At 35.1% G+C, this 24,778-nt stretch overlaps 1 protein-coding gene across 1 annotated transcript; it reads right to left on the reverse strand.

The window, feature by feature from the left end:
• Window positions 1-502: 502 nt before the first annotated feature.
• On the reverse strand, window positions 503-24,773 carry LOC100377941 (negative elongation factor D). Its single transcript, XM_002739496.3, has 15 exons — window positions 24,591-24,773; window positions 19,501-19,628; window positions 17,896-18,005; window positions 16,474-16,583; window positions 13,092-13,199; window positions 12,749-12,898; window positions 11,950-12,080; window positions 10,943-11,063; window positions 10,257-10,436; window positions 9,635-9,774; window positions 8,767-8,881; window positions 5,363-5,458; window positions 4,540-4,680; window positions 3,293-3,422; window positions 503-2,383 (listed from the first exon to the last, which is right to left on the reverse strand). The coding sequence occupies exons 1-15, from the start codon at window positions 24,648-24,650 to the stop codon at window positions 2,349-2,351; spliced, it is 1,755 nt and encodes a 584-aa protein (XP_002739542.1). The 5' UTR covers window positions 24,651-24,773; the 3' UTR covers window positions 503-2,348.
• Between the last annotated feature and the right edge of the window lie 5 nt (window positions 24,774-24,778).

The following is a 24,778-nucleotide window of genomic DNA, read 5'->3' on the forward strand; positions in this document are numbered from 1 at the left end:
GCCTGACAACCATCATGGTGAAAACAATATTTTGGGATGGTTGTTGACACCCCCCTGAACAGTGTAACAAGATTACTCCTGCATATGCAACATATTTAAATTTTGTTGTTTAGGATTTCTTCAAAGTTAAGTTTGTGCTGTTTTCTCGATTTTAGCTATTTTCATCGGCCTTTTAATCAGCATTTCACAGCAGCTCGCGCAGAGCCCATAGAAATACATGGTAGAGTGGTGTACATCTTAAATAACAACGTGGAGCGTCTTGTGACTTAGCTCCTCCTCGAAGATTTTGATAGCTTGGCCAAGCGCATTGAAGAAAGAAGCAATATGATTGGCTGTTTGTAAACCGATTCTAAACTGTGAGGGCATTGTCATATACACATGGTCCTAACGAAATACTTCAAGGTGATAGTGGAGTGCTTTGCCGGGACATTCACCTTGAAAATTCAAGATGACATTGTAGGGCTAAGTAGGGATGCAATGTGATAAGGCTTATAACCTGTGATGACCATTTAGTTCCATTTATTTATGATGGGCGAGATACACTGAATCCAGTAAATGAATGGAATTCTGTTACACTGGTTACAAGGTAAATTCACAGCTATATATATGTTATAATTTATAGAGGTACCATATTTAATAATACCCCTTAATTAAAATGGTGATACATTTTTGGGATATATATATTTAATTGGAATATGTATTTATATCCATTACATAAAAGATAACAATATTTAAGGACAGGCTGATAAATCATAACCTTGTATAGGTTCATTGTTTGCAGTTCAGTCCATGGTTAGTTGATTTGTGATGAATATATATTCATTTTTGGATATATTATAAGTGGTATATATTATACAAATGTAATCTAGAGCAGTACAAAATGAACCTGATATGAGATACACCCCCCCCTCCCTCACAATGCAACATGTCAACACAGTAGTATTTTCTCCCTAATTCCTGGTACAATGTACAATCTGACATCAACAACACTGCTGGCAACTGCAAACAACATGCACAGCATATAGCATAGGGCATCAAATACACTCATCAACAGGAACTGCACGAAATGTCCCAAAGATGGCAGCTTGTATCAACATTCTTGCATAAGTTTGGCTATGAAGCATTTATTCTTTGTTTTGGGGATGTCTGGAGAAAAGGGGAGGATGTGGCATGTTTTATCACCAAAATCATTGTTTATTACTCATGCAACATTGCATGACATGGTATCAACATCACTCATGGTAACCGGAACAACATCACTCATGATAACCTCGAACAACATCACTTCTGGTAACCTGGAACAACATTACTTCTGGTAACCTGAACAACATCACTCATGGTAACCTGGGACAACATCATTTCGGGTAACCTGAACAACATCACTTCTGGTAACCTGGAACAACATTACTTCTGTTAACCTGGAACAACATCACTTCTGGTAACCTGGAACAACATCACTCATGGTAACCTGGAACAACATCACTTCTGGTAACCTGGAACGACATCATTTCTGGTAACCTGGAACAACATCACTCATGGTAACCTGGAACGACATCACTATTGGTAACCTGTTACGACATCACTTTTGGTAACCTGGAATAACATCACTTCTGGTAACCTGGAACAACATCACTTCTGGTAACCTGGAACAACATCACTTCTGGTAACCTGGAACAACATCACTTCTGGTAACCTGGAACAACATCACTTCTGGTAACCTGGAACAACATCACTTCTGGTAACCTGGAACAACATCACTCATGGTAACCTGGAACAACATCACTCATGGTAACCTGGAACAACATCACTTCTGGTAACCTGGAACAGCATCACTTCTGGTAACCTGGAACAACATCACTTCTGGTAACCTGGAACAACATCATTTCTGGTAACCTGGAACATCATCATTTCTGGTAACCTGGAACAACATCACTCATGATAACCTGGAACAACATCACTTCTGGTAACCTGGAAAAACATCACTTCTGGTAACCTGGAACAACATCACTTCTGGTAACCTGGAACAACATCACTTCTGGTAACCTAGAACAACATCACTCATGGTAACCTGGAACAACATCATTCCTGGTAACCTGAAACAACATCACTCATGGTAACCTGGAACAACATCACTTCTGATAACCTGGAACAACATCACTTCTGATAACCTGGAACAACATCACTTCTGGTAACCTGGAACAACATCATTACTGGTAACCTGGAACAACATCACTCATGGTAACCTGGAACATCATCACTTTTGGTAACCTACACGATGTGGTATCAAGCATTGCTGCAAACATCACAGCAACAACATAGTCTTTATTCAGTATTGCACGATAACGTCTTCAATTCATCATGATAAAGTTAGTTTTACAATGAACTGCAATGAAACCAGTCAAAGTCATGATTAATACACCTGGTATTTGAGAAAACCTGTGATGACAATTTTATAATATACTCTGCTCACAGAATGGAATCAAGTTATCAATTAATTTGTTCAACAAACAGAGATCATGTATACAAATAACAATGAACAGAAGCCTTGGATATTCACACAAGATAACAATTGACTGAATTAACATTACAAAGCAGCAAAGCATATTACATATTCAACATGTGCAGTAATATCTTTAGCACCATGTTTGAAATGGTTCCTAAATCGTGTATGCAATAAATAAGTTATGAGTCCTGGCATTACTTTAGAAAAACTTAGAAACTCTAAAAAACATTTTGTCTGTGTAGGGGGGTTGATTTCACCGTGTAAACATTTGATAGATCATTAGAATGCCAGGAACCTGGCAAACCAGCAAATAAATACTGCGAGCTAGAAGTCAAGACCCCCCCCCCATTCTCGCACAGAAACTGATGGCGTTAACTGATCTATTCATGTACCGTACTTGTCAAACTGTGTACAATCAAACACATTGGATAAAGAAAGATAATGATAAATATCTTAACCTTGACTGTTTTCCCCACAGATCCTAATAATTTTTACATTGTAAATTTTAATGGTACATAATTAATATTGTAATAAAATCAGCGTATTTTTTGTGACCATTTCTGTTTTTTCATTGTAATAGTGTTGATATAATATTCCCCCCAAATCTGGCACATGGTGACATAAAATTGTCTTTTGCATAATGGTTAATGCTGAGTGGCCATCTCCCTAAACAACAGGATTTGAGTTGAGTACCCTGGGTGCTAAGTTGGATGAGTACAGTAAAACTGTTTGAATGCATGCAGAACAATGACACTTAGAATAAAACACCTACAGATTAAACAAGAATACCTATAAATTCTGAGACTGGATCTTTTCCATCTTCACTTCTGAGAGTACCAGTGATATCCTCATTCTCAATAATAGGTAAAAATAACTGTACAAACTCAGAGGTATACGGTGGAGCAATCATATCAAGTACCTGCCAATGAATGGATAAACATATATTTGTTTGAATCCACATGTGATAGAAAATACTGGTTTAAAAATATGTTTTTTGGCCGATTGTTTTTTTAACATATTGAGGTCCCAAGCTTTTAAATGTCATAAACAAGACATGCCTGTGAAACTGTTGATGATACGCCAAATGATAAATGTAGATTTTGGTGTTTTGGGACAAAACTGGCCAGCAGCCAGTCAAAGACCAACCAAACAAAAAACAAATCAATATATATCGATTATGCTAAATTTTAACATAATTAGAAATGATGTAAAACACAAATAGCGGTATGTACCGATGCACGGACGGATGGATGGATGGATGGATGGATGGATGCTTACATATGCACATGCCATTAATTTTCACAGGTATTTACTTTCAGTAAATGATATTAAAGATTTGCCAAACAATGAGATCAATTTTACATGTTCATGTGGATTTACTTTTTATTGGATTTTGCTTATCAGCATAACTAAAAATCTGTGAATAATTTTCTGGATGATGCAGCTGTCAGGGTAACGGTCATCATCGGATTGGTATGATACAGTAAGTTGAGAAGTAACATCCAATAAGATTGGAGGACATGCATCTGATATTAGATGAAATGAGATCTCATTATGAGTGAGAGAGACATAAGACCATTTTTTCTTCCTCAAATAGTGATCCATTCTATCACATCAGCATTTCCACTGCTCCCCTGATCTACATAGCCATGGTGATTGGAAGAGTGAACACGATGACAACGTAATTCAAGTGGGCATTGTTCTGGTAACCTGAACAACAGGTGAAACGTATAATGTTCTAAAATTGGTATTTTATATAAGCAGTAAATCTTTTCTCAAGAATTCAGTCATCAAAGTGTATATAACTTTGGTCAAAGTTTTTCATTACATTGGTCATTGTGACAGCATGTAACGGACCACTATGTGACTGGTTTCACATTGGTAACTCTTTTGGCATTGAGTCTATCATGTATATTGTTCATATTATGTTATTTCTATAGGATCAGTGATTTGCTGTTGAACAATGGCAGAGTGCAGCTGAATACAAATGTTCCATATATGGTAATACTACTGTAGCTATAAAATGATGTACATACTTCTGTAACAAAGTGTCTTATAAGTGAGATATCTGTATCTTGTTTCTCCACACATTTCTTGATATATTGTACTACATATACCACATATCCTCTGCTTAATAAGTGCACCATTCTATCCAGTACTGTTTTCTTCAGTTCCAACTGTTGTACAATAAGAAAATAATATGAGGTCATCACGAGAATACTGCAAAGTATGCACAAAGGCAGTATGGTGATCATATTAGCTGACGTGTTGCAGAGTTGCCTAAGTGCATACTTTCTGGTATTCTCATGATTATTTATATACATCTTTTTTCTGCTTGTAGTAATAATTCATTGAGAGTTATAGCCCGAAATGATGAAAACATTTTGCGCTATGTGAACGTTTGGATGTGTGATTCAGCTATAGCGCGTTCAATGCAAACAAATGAAAACTAGGTTTGTATACTTCTAAAAACAGTTGTAATAATTTTTGTAATTTCTAATAAAAGAGCAAACATGGATAAACATTGACACAAACATTGAAAATGCTAAATGATGGACAAATTCATAAAAAAGAAATGAGATGAGATGGATGGATGAATGGATGAATGGACTGCACCCTTTACATCATAGCTGTACTGTAAAATGTGTATTAGAAGCCACAGTTTATATTAAAATGGTACAAAGCAACAGAGGGGGTGTGGCTTCTATTAGATCTACACAAATGAGAAATTGTGATTTTTTGGTTCTCAATTGTTCAAAAAGATTGGGTGCGACTTCTATTCAGGATGCAGCTTCTAATACAGACTTGACGGTACTATGGTATGATTGGGGGGTACGATACAATAAGATAGTCTCTTACCTCAAGTAATACATCAAGATCTGGATAAATTTTTTCAAATAAATCTTTGAGTAGTTGTAAGACAGTGTCATGGTGCAGAGGATGACAGTTACTAACCTGTAAGTAAGACACTATGTTTTTGCTGTTGTTTCATACGAATTTAATGTTAGATTTATTAAATATGTATTTTAAGTTTAAAACCTCACTTCAGTGGTTGTTTTTTCAGTCACTATTTCCTAACTGTGAGCAATGTGACAACAAATTTCTTAACTGTGATGTCTTGCTATAAGGACTCCAGTGATATGTTCATTACAACTTCCTGTCTTAACCCTTTGCACACCATAGATACTTTGTTGCAACAATGTTGCAGGGCCCATTACTAATTTGCATATTTGTACTCCCATTACCCAAGACTTTTTACCAATTCAGTGTGAGCCAGGTAGGTTGACATGTACACAGGGAAAAGAAGACTAGGACACTGTAGTTTCATTTCATTTAAAAAAAAAACACATTTTATTTACAATTCACATGGTTTCTAATTTATGATAACACCGAAATAGGCACTCATTTCATCTCTGTCGGTTTCAGACCAATGCCGGTCTACGCGCCCGGTAGCTTCCTGTCTATGTCTAGCGTATTTATTTGTTTCCCCGACCAACAAATCCAAAAAATCGTCCGTAAAATATAATTTAAAAAAATCCAGTGGTTCCCCGTCGAAACCAACACCATGTCTTGGTCCTGAAAACTGGTCGTCATGTGCTGGAATGTTCACGTCGGTCCTTTCATTTGACCAGATGTTTGGTGTATCGGCGATGTCATCGGATTCACAGTCAATTCGTCCCAATTCACATTCGTCCCAACACATTCGTCCCACAAGTCGATTCGTCCCAATTCACATTCGTCCCACAAGTCGATTCGTTCCAATTCACATTCGTCCCATTTCACATTCGTTCATTTTTTTTAATTTTTGGTCAGCGATACGATCTTGAGCAGGGTCAATTTCTATGCCAACTGTTACTGACACGCTAACTAATAACTCCACGTTGCGTGTACGGTGTATTTGTATTTATTAACTAATAACTATGTTGCATGTGCGGTGTATTTGTATTTATTAACTAAAAACTTGTACGTTGCGTGTACGGTGTATTTGTATTTATTAACTAATAACTTGTACGTTGCATGTACGATGTATTTGTATTTATTAACTAATAACTTGTACGTTGCGTGTACGGTGTATTTGTATTTATTAACTAATAACTTGTACGTTGCATGTACGATGTATTTGTATTTATTAACTAATAACTTGTACGTTGCATGTGCAATGTATTTGTATTTGTTAACTAATAACTTGTATGTTGCGTGTACAATGTATTTGTATTTATTAACTAATAACTTGTACGTTGCACGTACGGTGTATTTGTATTTATTAACTAATAACTCTACGTTGCACGTACGGTGTATTTGTTTATAACGTCGGCAAAAACAAAATTGCATAATGAACAATTACGCATGCCAGTGCATGACGTGTACGTGAACAGTTCGTTGTTTGGATGTGTTTGTGCTTATTTGGCGAGTTAGTAGTGGGCTAACCTTAAATCTGACGAATCGATCAACTTGTGGGACGAATCGACTTTGGGACGAATCGACTTGTGGGACGAATCGACTTGTGGGACAAATCGACTTTGGGACGAATCAACTTGTGGGACGAATCGACTTTGGGACGAATTAACTTGTGGGACGAATCGACTTGGGACGAATGTGATTTGGGACGAATCGACCGTCCCCCATGTCATCGGCATCAGAGTCAGAGTCACTGTCGGCATCGGCATTCAGCAAGTCTAACAGTTCATTAGAATCGATGTCACTGCCACTGCCACAGTTGGTATTTTGGCATAGCAATTCATATCTCAATCTCCCTTCGTCTATTTCTTCCACTGTAAAGCCTTCAAACTCAGTGTCTGAATCAGACTCATCGAAAAATCTCAGAATTGCGTCACGATCAGTTTGCGATGACAGCTCCGAGTCGGCCGGTTGTTGTGGCATCCCGGTACTGGGGCCCGCAGTCTGCTGTTCGCTCACAGTTTGGAAATTCATCACTGAGTTAAAACTTTAAACGTATCACACAAATAGTTGTGAATAATTGCATAAAAAATCCAAAAATACTCTACAGGAATTTAATTCGTTCGATTACAAGTCAGCTGGGTTTACAAACAAATGCAAATACGCAGTGGAGGTCAACTGAATGATCGTGTCTGTCAACCACTGAAAAACCTTGCATATTCCCGCCACAGTCAAATTAGTGTGTAATTTATTCATATATTCGGAAGAAGTATTCCTTATTTGGCAGGATTCTTTATTAGGAATATACATATGGAACAGTAGGGCGGGAATTACCGGGGCAACGACACAGTGATCGTGTATAAATATTCAAACCAACGGTAATTGATGACAGTGTCGTTTGGCCTACAGAGGTCATTGGATATTCCCGTTTAAAACCCCCATTTTAAAGCGATATTTGAACACTGTGAATGAAAAAAATACATGGATATCCAGTGGAAATACAACAGAGGCGAAATAAGGACTTGCAGTGAAAAATAGCAACGAAACTGGGATGCCTTTTTTACGGAACCAGCGACTACGGCAATTTTCACGTGTTGACCTCTGCTGGCACGCAAGACTGATTGCGATGACAGTCGATGATTTTTCGACATTAAAAACTCGCCGACAAGGAAAAACAACATTTTATATAGGTAATTTATTTAAATAATGTTTCCAGTTCAGATGAATATAAATTTTATATGTATTATGCGTTTATTTCGGATAAAAACTGCGGTAGAATAAATGAACTTTCACCAAACATTCCGCTGTGTTTGTTTATTTATGCAAATTGTCACAGCTCTTCACAGACACCGTCCGAAAAACCCGTTGTACAAGAAAAGTACGAGGACAATTCGTATATAATTTTCAGTCTGAACGTACCTGTATTTCTAATTATTTTCATCAACAATTTATTTTTTCATGCAAAGATCATGGGAGATCAGAATCAACTTCTGTTTCAATCTATGAAATACCGGCCGTTTACGGCCGCATTGGGATTTTGACAGTGCATTAACAGGTGGCCTTTTACGGCAGAATTGGGTTATCTTTGGTCAGAAATAAGCGGCCGTATATGGCCGCATTGGGGCGCAAAGGGTTAAGGACCCCAATGCAATATTCAATGTGAATACCTGGCTCAAAATACCCAAATCAAATCAAATTAGCTGCGACTATCTGGTTTGAGAACTCCAATGCAATATTCACTGTGACTCCCATACCCAAGGAATCCAATGAAATATTTGTACACATTTCAAATACTAGTTATTTATATTTCTTTCATCATTGTTAAATTTCAGGCTATAGTAAAAAAAAAAATGAACCGTATTTACTTCGTCTAACAGTGCAAGATGTAGTGGTGTGTGGTCAGTCATCCTTTGGAAATAACCAGGGTCTGCTACTGTTTGTTTAACCCAAAACAAGACACCTACAGCAACTATGGGATACCTAGACAAAAATAAGATACCATATTCACTCTATTAGAAGTGAATCACCAATAGAAGCACACATAAATTAACAAGCAGCCAGTCGGCTGAGATAGCTCATTACTAAATGAACAAATCTGAGAGAGGTCCACATGTAGTACCTATATATGTAATATCAAAGCAATTGGACTTGCGGTTTTCAACATGAAGTCGAAAATATCACTTTTTATCAAAAATGGCAAAAATATTAAGCAAAATTAGAGAATTGAAAACATCATCATGAAATGAACAAATCTGAGAGAGGTTCACATGTAGTACCTATATATGTAATATCAAAGCAATTGGACTTGTGGTTTTTAACAAGAAGTCGAAAATATCACTTTTTACCAAAAATGACAGAAATATTCACCAAAATTAGAGAATTAAAGATATCATTACAATATGAACAAATCTGAGAGAAGTGCACATGTAGTACCTATATATGTAATATCAAAGCAATCGGACTTGTGGTTTTTAACAAGAAGTCGAAAATATCACTTTTTACCAAAAATGACAAAAATATTCACCAAAATTAGAGAATTGAAGATATCAACATGAAATGAACAAACCTAAGAGAGGTCTACCCAAGGTACATATACACCAAGTATCAAAGCATTCAGGCTTGTAGTTTTCAAGAAGAAGTCGAAAAAGTAAAACATTGACACGGACGACGGAGACGGACAATCACTCATATGATAAGCTCCGCTCGACAGTTCTTGCATTGAGCTAAACATACCTTATACACTGATAAAGTACTTGTATTTCTGCTGTCAATTCCTGAGCGCCTTTACTTTCATTACAACATAAATGATGTACTCTTTCTATAGCCTGTGATGTAGCTTTTAATTCATCTTTATTGATGGAGAGTCTCCTTCCCTACAAACACATACAGTACTATTTTAATGGACATAAATATATCAGACCCAGAATAAAGCCAAACAGATTCCAAAACTCAATGTTGGCACATGTTTTTAAAATTGTGTTTATTTTTAAAAATGAATTTTTCTCTAATCTTGAAAAAAGCTGCACACAATTTCAACAGATGCCCATGATGACTAGAAACATGAATAGTTTTTGTCTTGGCCTTCTAAGATAACAATTTTGACTATACTTAAACTATCCAACATTTAAGTTTAAACTCAGCACAAAAATTCAAATGATAGTGCACACTAAATCTGCATGTTATATACACATTACACCTAGGGAAAGGAAACTCTTTATGATATTTTGGCACAACCTGCTTGTATAATAGATAGAAAGTGCATGAGAGATAAATTATGAAGTGCCAATGACATAATATATCAATATGGAAGTGATGACATATATATATTAATGAGTTAGATGAGAGAACAACTCACTTGTTGCCAAGACTCATGTACACAGACAGCATATGCCAAGACGTAGACATATTTACTGCGATGTTCTGGATTCACTTTAGCTCCAGGTTTAAATAAAGAATGTATAAAAATAATAAGCAACTGAGGTATTCTTATCAGCTCCACTGGTGGTGGATCAGGACTACTGTACATCTTGAATAACTACAGGGTGAAAACAAATCAGAAGTTGTCATTAATGAGTAACATAATCAGCAACTTTAAGGATTGTAGTTGTTTGCTCACCATGTGTTTGAAGTTTTCATCTGATTAGCAATTCAATTACATACGCTTACATTTCATTCTATAATATATGCAAAATAAATTATGATTTTGATTTTGATTTTAGAGATAAATTTGCAGCCTTGTAGAATTTTCATAGCCCAAATGCCATCTATGACTGTAAGACTTTTGAAATTTTTACGAATACTAGATTAGTGGAAATGGTATGCCTTACATATAGGACAGTCTGCACATGCGAGTTCTCATGGTAATGTACTGACATCATGGACACAGCCAACCATTGATGACATAGAATTCTGTGTTACCTACATAGTTACATAGTAACTCACTACTGCCTAGAATTCTCCGGGCTCGAAGTCATAATCATGTAACTCAGGAGGGCTGTTACTCGCCTCTCAATTTCTATTCAATCAAAAATTTACACTTACAACTGTTATATCAGCTGGGTTGAGTGCATGTCTTGACAACATAGAAGCAATGGCCTGACAGGCTCTAGGATAGGCAGCTGCATTCGTTAGAGACAAACTTAATGAATCAACATCATATCCTCTATAAAAATACAAAAATCCAGATGTCACAAAACTTGCGTGTGCATAAGAATATTGTTGATTGTGTATTTATAGAACAATCATTTCATCACTTTGTCTCGGCAGTATTCATGCTACAAGCTAAAAAATGTTAAACTTGTCACGAGTTTTGACTGAGCAGATGGTCTACAATTTGACTATTATGTAACAATAGCAGCTAATTCACTTCAATGACTGTGATATATAATTTGGACCCATTTTGAAGAGAAATGACACAAGACATAACAGAAATATACAACTCTTGTGTAATATATTTATATATACCGGTACCACATATTTATTTATTTTTAAAACAGAATCGAGTTTTATTGTTTTGTCAATGCTTGCTGCAATATGGATTGGTCCACAGTGGGTGAACCCCAGCTGCCACAGACCACCCGTTTAGTCAAATGAAAAATTGTCAGTGATTCAGTGAGCAAGTGGCTGCTTGAAAACTTCTGAGAGTTGTGAAAAGACAAGAGTAGTGCTGACTAGCAAGAGACAAGACATGATTCAATATCATTAGCTTTGTCATCTGATACTCCTATACAACATGGTCTAAAACTGTAGGACTTAAATCACTGCCTAGCACATACAAGATTCTGAAGCAGCTCTGAGTCAACACCAATATTGTTATGACCAGTCATTTATACGACTTTGTTTGTCTCAGTTTAACACATCCTATGCTGAAGTCCATCAGAAATATCTGAGAATATTGTATGAGTGAAAAGTACACATTTCAAACTCAATATGTCTGGTATAAAACTGATGTTGGTTTAGTAAAATATCTGCATATTTCTTGTCTTATGTGATTGATATTGTTGTGCATTCATTCCAGAGACATCATAATGCAGCCATTGAGCACTTACTTTTCAGATGCTGATTTCTGTACTTCTTCACTAATTCTCCTAATAACAGAGCCAGCTTGTGGATCAATACCCAATATCTGCAGTAGTGCTTGACAGTATAAATAGGTATGTTCACCATGACATACCATTTTCTAGACAGTGAAGATAAAATCAAAGAGACTTTAGAAAAAAAACCTTATAATCAAAGGGTATTCCAGGCAAAGATTGAAGCAATGAGCAGATATTAAATTTCGTCAAAAATGCTTAAACTATACTTATACAAATTTAAAATTTGGCTGATTATTATGCAAATTAAGTAATAAATATGCATGGTTTTCAAATCAAAACTTATTAGATTTATTGATTAACCAAGAGCAACAATGTACCAAGTTTCATTGAATTCTGATGAGTGGTTGAGATAGCTGAATACTGGCTAATTATGCAAATTAAGCAATATTCACAGATTACATGTACATAGGGTTCAAACCCCAGATGTTTGACAGTATCGTTGAAGATTTAATTTAGTGAAAATATGGAATGAGTGAGGTTATTCAAGGAGGTGAAAACATGTGCTGAAAATATACCTGAACGCTAGAAAAAACACATTGGAATGAATGCAAATAAATATTTTCACAGACTCACTCATTTGTTCAGTCTGTCTTGCGAGTTGTGTGATCATCTCAAAATTCACACGACTTCAATTGAATCACGCTAGTTGCATACACGTATCTTAAAAATCCTTAGGACTACAATACCTAAATCAGTATTAGAATTAAACATATTCTTGACTAAGTAGGATCAATACATGACCTCTACTTACAGTGAATTCAGGCAGCTGCTTGTCAAATTCTTCAGCTCCTTCTAGTAATTTAACTACTGAAGTCCTCAAAACCCGAGAGAATATTTCAACTTGATGGCAGGCTGTAGAGATGTTTGCAATTTCACCTTGATAACCAGCATCTGAAATAATCTGTAAGTATGAAAGTGATTAGTCCAATAATTTCAGAGAAGTATACATTTTTAGATTGGCCAATAAACATAATATAATGATTTCTCAGAAATAGATGCAAAATTCTACAAAGAAAGTGCAATGATTTCATGGGTAGCCAACTATTTCTGTAGAAATTTCACAGTGCATCCAACAGTGATAAGAAACATAATACCTTTATTGTAAAATTCAGCATGAGGCAGTCTGGATATTGTTCAGCTAGTTTATAAAACAATGATCTCCAGGTCTGATGTTGAATCATGTTCTCCAACCAAGAGGGGGTCTGTAAAAGATATGAAAAACAAGTCATTGAAAATGACACAGTCCCAGTTAATTTTTGAAATTTCTCTTTGTGCTCGTCATATTAAAGTGGAGGGGTTATCGTGAGCATGTCCTTGAAACTTGAGTCTCAAGTGGCGTATACAACAGATTGTTTATTTACATAAAATTCGAACATGTGTTGTGTGACGACTCCTCCAGTTTAAGACATAGCAAAGAAAAACATAGATCACAAGTGAAAGCATGTCCAAGTTATAACATTTTAAACAAACAAGATGGCCGCCAGTCGGCCAAATTTGATCAAATTGCAAATTGAATTGACATGTACATGTATCCATTTATGACATGCTAAATATCAATGAAAATGATACATGGATGACAGAGATAAAGTAATATGGCCACAAATAAAAACAGCCGTTATTCGGCCATCTTTGATCTGATTATGAAACAAAATGACATATATGATGTATGTGCCAAATACGAATGAAAATGGTACATAAATCTTGGAAATACATGTATAGTAGTAAGGCCAAAAAGCATCCTGTCGGCTGAGATAGCTCTGCTGTTAGCAATGCACATTTCAACAAGTCATTGAAAGTGACACAATCCCCGTTAAATTTTTAAAAGTTCTCTTTGTGCTCGTCATATTAAAGCGGAGGGGTTGTCGTGAGCGTGTCCTGGAAACTTGAGTTGCAAGTGGCGTATACAACAGATTGTTTATTTACATCAAAACACGTGTTCCACGTAGTAGTAATATGGCCAAAAATAAAAACAGTCGTTATTCGGCCATCTTTGATCTGATTATGAAACACACTGATGTGTATGATGTATGTGCCAAATAGGAATGAAAATGGTACATAACTTGTGAAAATATAGTAGTAAGGCCAAAAAGTCAGATGGCTGTCAATCGGCCATCCTTGACCAGATTTTGAAACAAATTGTCAGACATGCATCCTAACATGTATAAAGTATATGTGCCAAATTTGAATGAAAACTGACAAAGCACGTCCAAGATACAGCATAAAAAAAAAAAACAAGATGCCTGCCAGTCGACCGACCATCTTTGATCCAATTGCGAAATAAATCGTCATGGACATGTATCCTAACATGTATAATCTATGTACCAAGTTTGAATGACAACTGACAAAGCAAGTCCAAAATACAACATTTTCAAAAAACAAGATCAGGATGGACGCACAGACGCACGGACGGAGACCGAATTATAAGTACCCGTTTTCGAACTTCGTCCGAACGGGGACTAAAAAATACTGCAACTCAGACAAGTAAATAGCCATTACATTAACCAAACACCAAAGTCAATATTTGAAGTTGTTTTTCCATATTTTTTTTCTAAACTTTTGATGGACAGCTGTAACCCATGTGAAATTATTTTAATTTGGTTCAAAATTAACAGAAAAATACATAAAATGTTGCACCAAAAATTTGGTGAAAAAAATGATGGTGTTTGAGAGTTAATGGCAAACAGAGTAGTATATAAGCACATAATTGAATATAACCAAAGACATAAGATGTATTTGATATAACATTGGTAGAGAATTGAGATGAATGATTTGTGGGTTATGCAACTGGTTTATCGTATTCATCTGACAGATAACCCTGGGTGATGTTTTTGATATTGGGTCATATTTTGGGAGATCACCAAAACATTCATCCTAATATTGTTTTGTACAAACAACTATTTTCAGCTCTATGTGAGGCATCAACATAGATCAATTTTCTTATACAGTAATTTGATCAACACTTGGTACCGTAAAAACTATTAATTTGCAGACTCTTCTAATTCGCAAACTAGAATCAATGACAAATTTAATTCACGCTCTAACTTTTTATGCAAAACATAGCATGGATATTATTATTGTTAAAGGCCCAATTCACTTGCCCCGGGCAAGTGTGAATTAGAGGTGCGGCTATGCTAATGAGTGTTGTTAATCACTTGCATAGCCTATGACGCATCCTGTTTCAGCGGTCCAACATGTGACTTTGATTGACAGTAGTTAATTATTCAAGATTAGTAGAGCGTCCCTTTCCCTGGTTCGTGTTATTGACTTTTATCTGCCAAAATCTCAGTTTGTACACTATTTATTGTCATAAATACCACACACAGTCACTGCTGTGATATTTATAGTCACATACATCCACTTCAGCACGACATAATCGACCTGTAAGTTCGAGAAAACGCGTTTTTTACCGGAGCTTGGCTCGAGCTGTTTAATACAGCGTGACAAGCAAGGAAATAATCCCTATTGTTTAGGAGCGTATTTATAGTATACCTGGGCCTTTAAGCGATTTGAAAAAAAAAATGTGTTGTAAAACATAACCTTCTGATGTATGTCACCCCAGAGATCGCAACACATCAGTGACGATTTCAACAAAATGTGAACTTCAAACTTTTTCACTCACAACATACGTACATGTAACTATAGGGATGTGGCAAGGATAAAAGTGCGTCAAAGCAATGAAATAGATCAGAACATTTCCTCAGTTAGTGTGGATATATGGATGCCATGAGTGAGCCGCTGCATGAATTCACATCTTTGATTGGATAGCTGCTCGACCTTGTAGTGCCACTAAAAACTCGCCAAATCAACAAAGATTTCAGTAGAGTAATTTTGAATTTCAGTTTGCATCTTAAATTACTCAAACAAAGAACTATTTTTTTAGCATAACATGGATGTCACAGCACTATTTTTTGGCAGAATTGAATACTTTCTACAAAGCTCCATTGTTGTGCACATGGATTTCTCACTGAATCTGTCGATGCTGACTTGTATCCTATTTATTCACGGTCTTGAATTATTTTTTTCTAGTATTGTTTTTGCGGCACAAAAACATCATCCATGTCAGTGCTGAAACTACCATGGGCGATCTTACAGATAATTATTGTATATAATGAGCAATTTGGGTGATCCTCTCATATGCTTGTCGATAGATTGACATCTCATCTTGTAGTTTCATTCACCAAGCCAAAATTGGTGATTCACACAATATTTTGCACAATATTTAATTCTAGTTCAGATATTAGCTTCATTCTTTAGTGATCCACTGGCCAGAATACTGATCTAAGGAGTTTTTAGAGTGATCAACAGAGTTCCCTGTAATCACCATAGATACTATGGCGATATTACTCTGACTAAAAAGCATGTTATATAAACCATGTGAAATTTAGATATATAGTTCATTTTTTCATAATCTCATCACATTGCGATAACATAATAGTGACTATTTAAACATAATAGTGACTATTTAAAAATAATTACCTCTCCTTCATCACTGAATATAGAATCAGCTTTTTTAGGATCAAAGTGCTTTACAATCAATGTTTTCAAGTGTTTTTCCACCATTTGTTGAACCTCAACAGCATTAACACCTGTAATGGAGAACATTTCACCTCTTAGTTACACGAATCAAGATTTCAGGTTAGGGTTAGGGTTACTGCAAATTGTCATGACACTTGTTTAATTGAATTGCTGTATTTGTTATCAGTATAGATGAGCAGATATTTACCAAGTCTCTGTTTCAAGAAAATTTTCAAATGTATGAATCAGGACTAGGTAACACATGTGGTTGTGGAAGTCTGTAGTCATTCACACATTTTCAACACTATCCAGTGCTAGCACTCAACATCCAAAATTGTGTCTTAGTAAAAGAAAATTTATACACTTAATACAGTGAAAATATGTCCTAAAATGATAGGTTGATTACTTACTGTGTCAACAAATTCTTACAATCAGCATAAAATATTTAAGTAATGTCCAATCAATGATACACAATTAATTTAAAGACACTAAACATTGCTGAAAAATTTTTGACATTTTAACTTTTATTTTTTACTAGACACATTTGACAATGAATAATATCACATTCATAGCAAGACATGTATCAACCTCCAGTAATGGTTACTCATTCCACTAAGTTTTAAAAAAATCTAAAAATAGTTAGCAGTTAGTCATCTTTGATGTGTGTCATGTATGTATGTCTGGAATAGAATTGGTCAAAAATAAAACAGATGCCAGTCTGCCATTTTGAGTAAACTTTGCTAATTAATGGTCAATTCTTTCACCGAGTTTGAAAAATATTAGACAATGCATGACTGAAAATCTGGTTTTAACAACAAATTGTCAGCAGTCAGCCATCTTTGAACGAATGACAAAATTTATGTATGTGCAGATATATACCATGATGTACTGCAGTAATTCAGAAGCTCACCAGACCTGCTAGTATTTTTTTCAAAATGTCCCAATTTTTGTTCAAACAATTCGGACAAAAAGCCCAAACTTTTTCTGTTAAATTTACAGTTTTACAAGCAAAATATGACAAATAATTAGAAATACAACCTGACACTAATTGGCATTTGGGAGAAAATGTTCCAAGCTAATTTTGAGTCAGGACATGTACAAGATTATGTCTGGAATGGAATTTGTCAAAAATAAAATGGTCACTGCCTATAATAGTAGTTCACGCATAATTTAGGTAAATGCATTTATTGTATGTGTTACTAATATAGTATGTAATGTAATTAGTTTGTAAGAGTAAAAGTGAAACAGTTGCTGTACAATGTGGTACGTGGTGAACACGATTGGAAACATTTAATTTATTATAATATATTGCTATGATTGTTGTGACTACATGACTTAGCCATAGCTCCAATAACTGGCGGCATGTCTGCCTATGGTACCAACCTGTTGATATGAGCCACTCTGCAAAAAGATTAACAGTCTGGGCAACAGCTGTATAGTTATCAGATAATAATTCCACTACCTGTTCTGGGGCACCACCAGCTCGGAAATATCTATAGACAACAAAGAACTCTATAGTGACTTTCCAACTTATAGAATTTTACATTACATATTTTGGGTTTTGCAATACAAACAAGCAGCCTATCGGCTGAGATAGCTCCGCTGTTAGCAATGCACATTTCAATTAAAGAACTGAAGACATCATTAGAAAATGAACAATATGTATAGTATCAAAGCAATCGGACTTACAGTTTTTAACAAGAAGTCGAAAATATCCCTTTCTACCAAAAATGACAAAAATATTCACCAAAATTAGAGAATTTAAGATATCATCACGAAATGAACAAATCTGAGAAAGGTCTACATGTAGTATCTATATATGTAATATCAAAGCAATTGAACTTTTGGTTTTTTAACAAGTCGAAAATATCACTTTTTACCAAAAATGACAAAAATATTCGCCAAAATTAGAGAATTGAAGATATCATCACAAAATGAACAAATCTGAGAGAGGTCCACATGTAGTACCTATATATGTAATTTCAAAGCAATCGGACTTACAGTTTTTAACAAGAAGTCAAAAATATCATTTTTTACCAAAAATGACAAAAATATTCACCAAAATTAGAGAATTGAAGATATCACTACAAAATGAACAAATGTGAGAGAGGTCCACATATAGTACCTATATATTTAATATCAAAACAATTGGACTTGTGGTTTTTAACAAGAAGTCGAAAATATCACTTTTTACCAAAAATGACAAAAATATTCACCAAAATTAGAGAATTGAAGATATCATCATGAAATGAACAAATCTGAGAGAGGTCTACCCAAGGTACATATACACGAAGTATCAAAGCATTCATGCTTGTTGTTTTCAAGAAGAAGTTGAAAAGTAAAACATTGACACGGACGACGACGACCGCCGACGACGAACGACGCCAACGAACAATCACTCATATGATAAGCTCCGCTCGATGAAGTCGACCGCGGAGCTAAATATACCTTCAAAATACTGAGAATATAAATAATTTGCCATAAACAATTTATGTCTGAAATGTTAGTGTTATAGTTGATGAGATATGGTAAACAATACATTTTCAAAGTTTGGTGAGCTAGCTATTTAGGTTTGATGCGAATATCGTCTGTGGCGAATTTCAAAAATATTTTAAACTTGTATGTATTTATATTCCAGAATATTAGAATTGCAATCTGCAATCACCATAATGCAATGTAAATATGAGAACCATTATGACCTTAGCTGTATAAATATAATCACTAAACAAGTGAAAATAATATTAACAGTAATGTTGGTTCAAAGATAAATAAAACTGAAATGAGTCGGCCATTTTTAATCTGAACTTGAAACAATGCATGTTAATATGTGCGACATTATGTATAATGTAACTGTAAAGTTTGATTGCAATCAGTAAAGGCATGTCTGAGACATGGCCATAGAACAGAATTTGTTAATACTAAATTTCTGTTTAAATTTTTGTTGTTTCATGTTATTTCAAGTTTGAACAATATTTGTCTATGTATGACCTTTGTAAATCTTTAAAGACACCAGGCTCCATTATATAATCTTTACTGGAAAAATTATCCAAGCATTCCTGCTGTATCAAGGCATCATTCTGTTCCTGATCTTGCTCATCTAGATAACTACCGGAAACCTAACAGATAAGAACAATCACAAAGGTACAATTAATTTAAAATACCAGCACATACAAACTAAACCAAAGCCTTTCCTTGTGGCCATGAGTTGATCATGCTTTTCTGTTTGCAGTGCTGCATATTGCAAATAAAACTAAAAAGTGAAATTGTTTTGTTATGTATTATTTGTTCAAATATATCTTTTGCATCAGTCATTTCGGTCATACGTTGTGCCGAAGGCAGACTTTCATGCCAGTGTCTTATACTAGTATATTAAAACACCATATATTTGTTTTCTTTTACTAATAACTAATGTGTTCAAGAAACATAATTTATTTTTGTTAGCTAATATGACAAATTAATCAGCAAATCATATTTTAAAGAAAATGATTATATGCTATTTATATTATTTCAGTATGACGTTTGGCAACATGATAGTTACATGTATGTTATAAAGCATATGAACAGCTATCTTCTGCACAATGTATAGCCGAAAAGTCAGAGGCCAGAAATGCAGGCAGAAAGTTTTGTGATATGCATATGAAGTAACATATGTCATAAATGCAACAGTAGATCAGAAGTTTCCTGGCAATTGTCGAAAATTATTTGTAGATTATTTTGTGTTTTCTGATAAACTACATGAACATGACCTATATCACAAAATAAAAATTTGAGATTGGTTGCAATAACAGGCTTCCTTTTAAATTGATCTTGCCACTGCATCTGAGCACACTGCAAATATTTAGGCAGAGCTCCAGAAGGAGTACCTACACTTTATGCAAATTTTTTAAAATTATGCTAATTTATTCATGACGTAGCAGTTTCTGTGCTCATGAATATTCATTAATTTGTGGCTCAATACATTTTAAAAGGGGCGATATATTATTTTTGGGGGAAGAGTTAGAAAGGGGGATTAGCAATCCTTAGGGGGTCAATACAAAAGAAGGGACCCATTTGGAGAGCAGCCATGCTCCTCGTGTCTGTTGTTGCACGTGACCTACAGCTGTCAACAGTGTTCGTTCTTCGACGACTTCGACTGGCTTCCATGTGGGGTAGTATTCTTGTGTTCTGTTTTCCTGACTTGAGTTTTTGAAACCGCTGTTTATGTTTTTAACGTCTTTCATGTCTTTTGTAGGAGCGTCCAATCCTTGATTCGAACTTGCGATCTTTGAGTTCCCAGCGCACTGTCTTGTCCACTGTACCACGAGTGTCTTCACACAGGAGTTTGGATTTAAGTCCTACTCATAGGAGCACTGTCTTCACTAGCATTCAAAAATCTAACTAAACATACTGGATTCGAACCAGCGATCGCTCACATTGCTGACATAGTACAAATCAACTGAGCTATGTGGGTAGTCATGCAAATTAAATAATTTGTTGTCATATTTAGCTTTATTGCCAAATGGTGTTTGCGAGAAAAAGATGGGCAGGCAAGGGAATTGAACCCAGGTCCTCCTGATCACTATGTAAAGAACTGACCCACAAGACCACAATGGATTAACTGGATGTGTTTGCATTTGATAAGACTATATAGTGTGTATATATATAGAAATACAACATATTTCTATTATTGAGTTACAATTGTCCAAAAAAATTGCCAATTTTGTGTTTTTACTTGTGTAAACTATATGCATGCCATAACCCGTTAGTGTACATCTTGCCAATTGGGTGTTTGCCATTTGCGTTGCCCATACCTGACCCGACCCTAACCCTAATGTCAAGACACGTTCCTGTTAATAATTCCGTTGCCCATACCTGACCCGACCCTAACCCTAATGCCAAGACACGTTCCTGTTTATAATTGCTCAATAATGATACTCTGTTGTGCACTGTCTGCGGGTACTGTAAAATGACTAATTTTCATTGGGTTTAATTTTCACTGATTTACCATTTCAGGCATATTAAGTGGGTTTTAAATTCACGGTTTCGTCATTTAGATAATGTGTTCTATGCTAAATTGTACATATTCACTGTGTTTTAATTTAGCGCATTTTCCAGTCAGCGAAATAAGCTAAATTAAAACCCAGTGAATAATTACCCCATTTACAGTAAGTTGCATTGATGTCAACTGATTAAACAAGTCGCATTTAAGTAATTTCCACTATTAACAAGTGGTTAAATTGTGACAATAAATGTGTGGACAAATATTTGAGATTAATTTTGGTGTAGACAACTCTCGTTTAATTATTTTACACCATTACAAGTTGTTAAATTGAGAGAATAAATGTCTCAACAAATATTAAATACTTAGTTTGATGTAAACAACTCACGTTTGATTAATTCCCACAATTACAGGTTGTTAAATTGAAAGAATAAATGTGCGGACAAATATTTTAGACTTATTTTGGTGTAGACAGCTCTCGTTTAATTATTTTACACAATTCCAAGTTGTTAAATTGAGAGAATAAATGTATGGACAAATATTTTAGACTTATTTTGGTGTAGACAGCTCTCGTTTAATTATTTTACACCATTACAAGTTGTTAAATTGAGAGAATAAGTGTGCGGACAAATATTTTAGACTTATTTTGGTGTAGACAGCTCTCGTTTGATTAATTCCCACAATTACAAGTTGTTAAATTGAGAGAATAAATGTACGGACAAATATTTTAGACTTATTTTGGTGTAGACAGCTATCGTTTAATTATTTTACACCATTACAAGTTGTTAAATTGAGAGAATAAATGTATGGACAAATATTTTAGACTTATTTTGGTGTAGACAACTCTCGTTTAATTATTTTACACCATTACAAGTTGTTAACGTGAGAGAATAAATGTATGGACAAATATTTTAGACTTATTTTGGTGTCTACAGCTCTCGTTTAATTATTTTACACCATTACAAGTTGTTAAATTGAGAGAATAAATGTGCGGACAAATATTTTAGACTTATTTTGGTGTAGACAGCTCTCGTTTAATTATTTTACACCATTACAAGTTGTTAACGTGAGAGAATAAATGTATGGACAAATATTTTAGACTTATTTTGGTGTCTACAGCTCTCGTTTAATTATTTTACACCATTACAAGTTGTTAAATTGAGAGAATAAATGTGCGGACAAATATTTTAGACTTATTTTGGTGTAGACAGCTCTCGTTTAATTATTTTACACCATTACAAGTTGTTAAATTGAGAGAATAAATGTGCGGACAAATATTTTAGACTTATTTTGGTGTAGACAACTCTCGTTTAATTATTTTACACCATTACAAGTTGTTAAATTGAGAGAATAAATGTGTGGACAAGTATTTGAAACTTATTTTGGTGTAGACAACTCTCATTTGATTAATTCCAACAATTACAAGTTCTTAAATTGACAGAATGAATGTATGGACAAATATTGACCATTATATTTGTGAGTAAATACCTGTTGTTTAATTAATTTCCACCTCTACAAGGTTGAGAGAATAAATGTGTCGACAAATATTTGATACTTATTTAGGTGTAAGAACTCGTGTTTGACCAACTTCCACCATTGCAAGTTGTTAAAATAATGAAATAAATATACTGGTATCATTGGATATTTGATTTAATTGTGAAACTTTCTAACAAAATGTTAACTGCTGGCTTCGAACCCTCAATCAACAATTCCGCAGACACGGTATAAATTCCACAACACCACAGAAGATATTCGTCTGTTGCCTGAATTGTTTTCGTAATATAGGGAACGCCATCGACACTTTAACAAAACTTACCTTGACTTGGGTCTTGTTTATCTCTTGTCACAATCTGGAAACTGTTGAACAAATTGCGCGTCGTCCAGTTTAAGACGTTAGTTATTTTATTATTTATTCATTCAGTTTTGTATGGTGGAGTTTTGTGAGGTTTATTATTTTTTTGCGACGTTCTTTGTTTACTTGTTTACGGTTTGAGAGATTTCAGTTTATTTGATTTACGTTTTTACGGTAGCTCTGAGCGGGACTCGAACCCACTGTCTTTTCAAGCTAATTTTGTTTTATTTTGATGGCACGCTTGTGTACCACGCCACGACGTTGGTCGTTAAGTGGTGTTCATTTTTCTAACTACTCCAGTGTTCCGATGAGTTGAACGGAAAAGCCAAAACGATTGCTGGTTTCTGATTGCTTCGGTTCTGGTGAGTGTGTATCTAGTGTGATTCGAACCCATGTCGTTTGTATTGGGCGTTTTTTTATTTCCCATGTTGGCTACGCCGTAATATGCAACCAGTTCCCCGTTTTATTGTGATTTTGAGTGTTTAATGATGTCTTCCTCACCCGTAACGCCATGACCCAGTTTCAACCACACGGCCATTTTGCAACACAGTTCGTGACCCTCGGCGTCACCCGACTGACTGTATGAGCGTTCTGTTCAACTGTTAAGCTAGGATTTATTACCGTTATTATCATTATATTGTCACGTGATTTGTTTTACCTTATGTGTAATGTCTTAAGTATCTTTATTGTAATTTGTATATACCAATTCGTATATACCGAGGAAACGACCCCGATTGAAGGTCATGTATTTTATGACGTCACCAATTCGTGTGTAGGTACTGCTTCTAGATCTGTGCCAATATTTAACACACATTTAACAGGTAACCCAAATCAGAATTCAATACAGTAAAGCATAACAGGATTTTAGGTTGTCTAGAAAAAAATTCAGCATTTGACGCGCATAATTTACAAATACGGTGTTTACTGAAATACGTTCTTGGCGTAATTTCGTTCATTGACACTTTTGATGGCGTTTGTACAAACCAAAGACAATAATGTCTTTGTATGAACTTGCTGTAATGAAATCATGCTTATTAACACCATGGGAAGGAAAGCAGCTTTGTGATTGGTCAACATTGTGCGTTTGAATGCTCACTTTTGAATATTCGCGATTTACAAAAAAAAAATAAAAAAACATTTTTCGTGTGTAAATTTTTATAACAAATACGTCAATATTGAAATCCGAATGGCGACCGAATCTGTGAATCGACTATATATGCTACAATTCCAGACGCTTTATAGCTTTACCTCATTTTCGTCATCCCAATTACTGTATTCATTGTATTCACCGTATAATTCGTCGTCCATCCTCTCAATTATTCTCCAAAATTACCAATATTGTCTTGAAGGAGTGAAAATTTCAACATAAGACAACACTCGTGTTGAAGTTTCTCATCAACAACTCTAAGTTCAGAGGTCATGGAAATCCAATCAAA

The sequence above is a fragment of the Saccoglossus kowalevskii genome, chromosome 6, assembly GCF_978046115.1.
Source record: "Saccoglossus kowalevskii chromosome 6, keSacKowa6.1, whole genome shotgun sequence".
NCBI lineage: Eukaryota > Metazoa > Hemichordata > Enteropneusta > Harrimaniidae > Saccoglossus > Saccoglossus kowalevskii.

Excerpts from the sequence above, each read along its gene's own strand:
- LOC100377941 (XM_002739496.3), bottom strand. The coding sequence starts at position 24,650 with ATGGACGACGAATTATACGGTGAATACAATGAATACAGTAATTGGGAT. Across the intron at positions 10,437-10,942 it reads ACCCAGCTGATATAACAGTT|TTATTCAAGATGTACAGTAG; the intron begins GTAAGTGTAAAT and ends TTCACCCTGTAG. Across the intron at positions 4,681-5,362 it reads ATCTTGATGTATTACTTGAG|TTGGAACTGAAGAAAACAGT; the intron begins GTAAGAGACTAT and ends ATTGTACAACAG.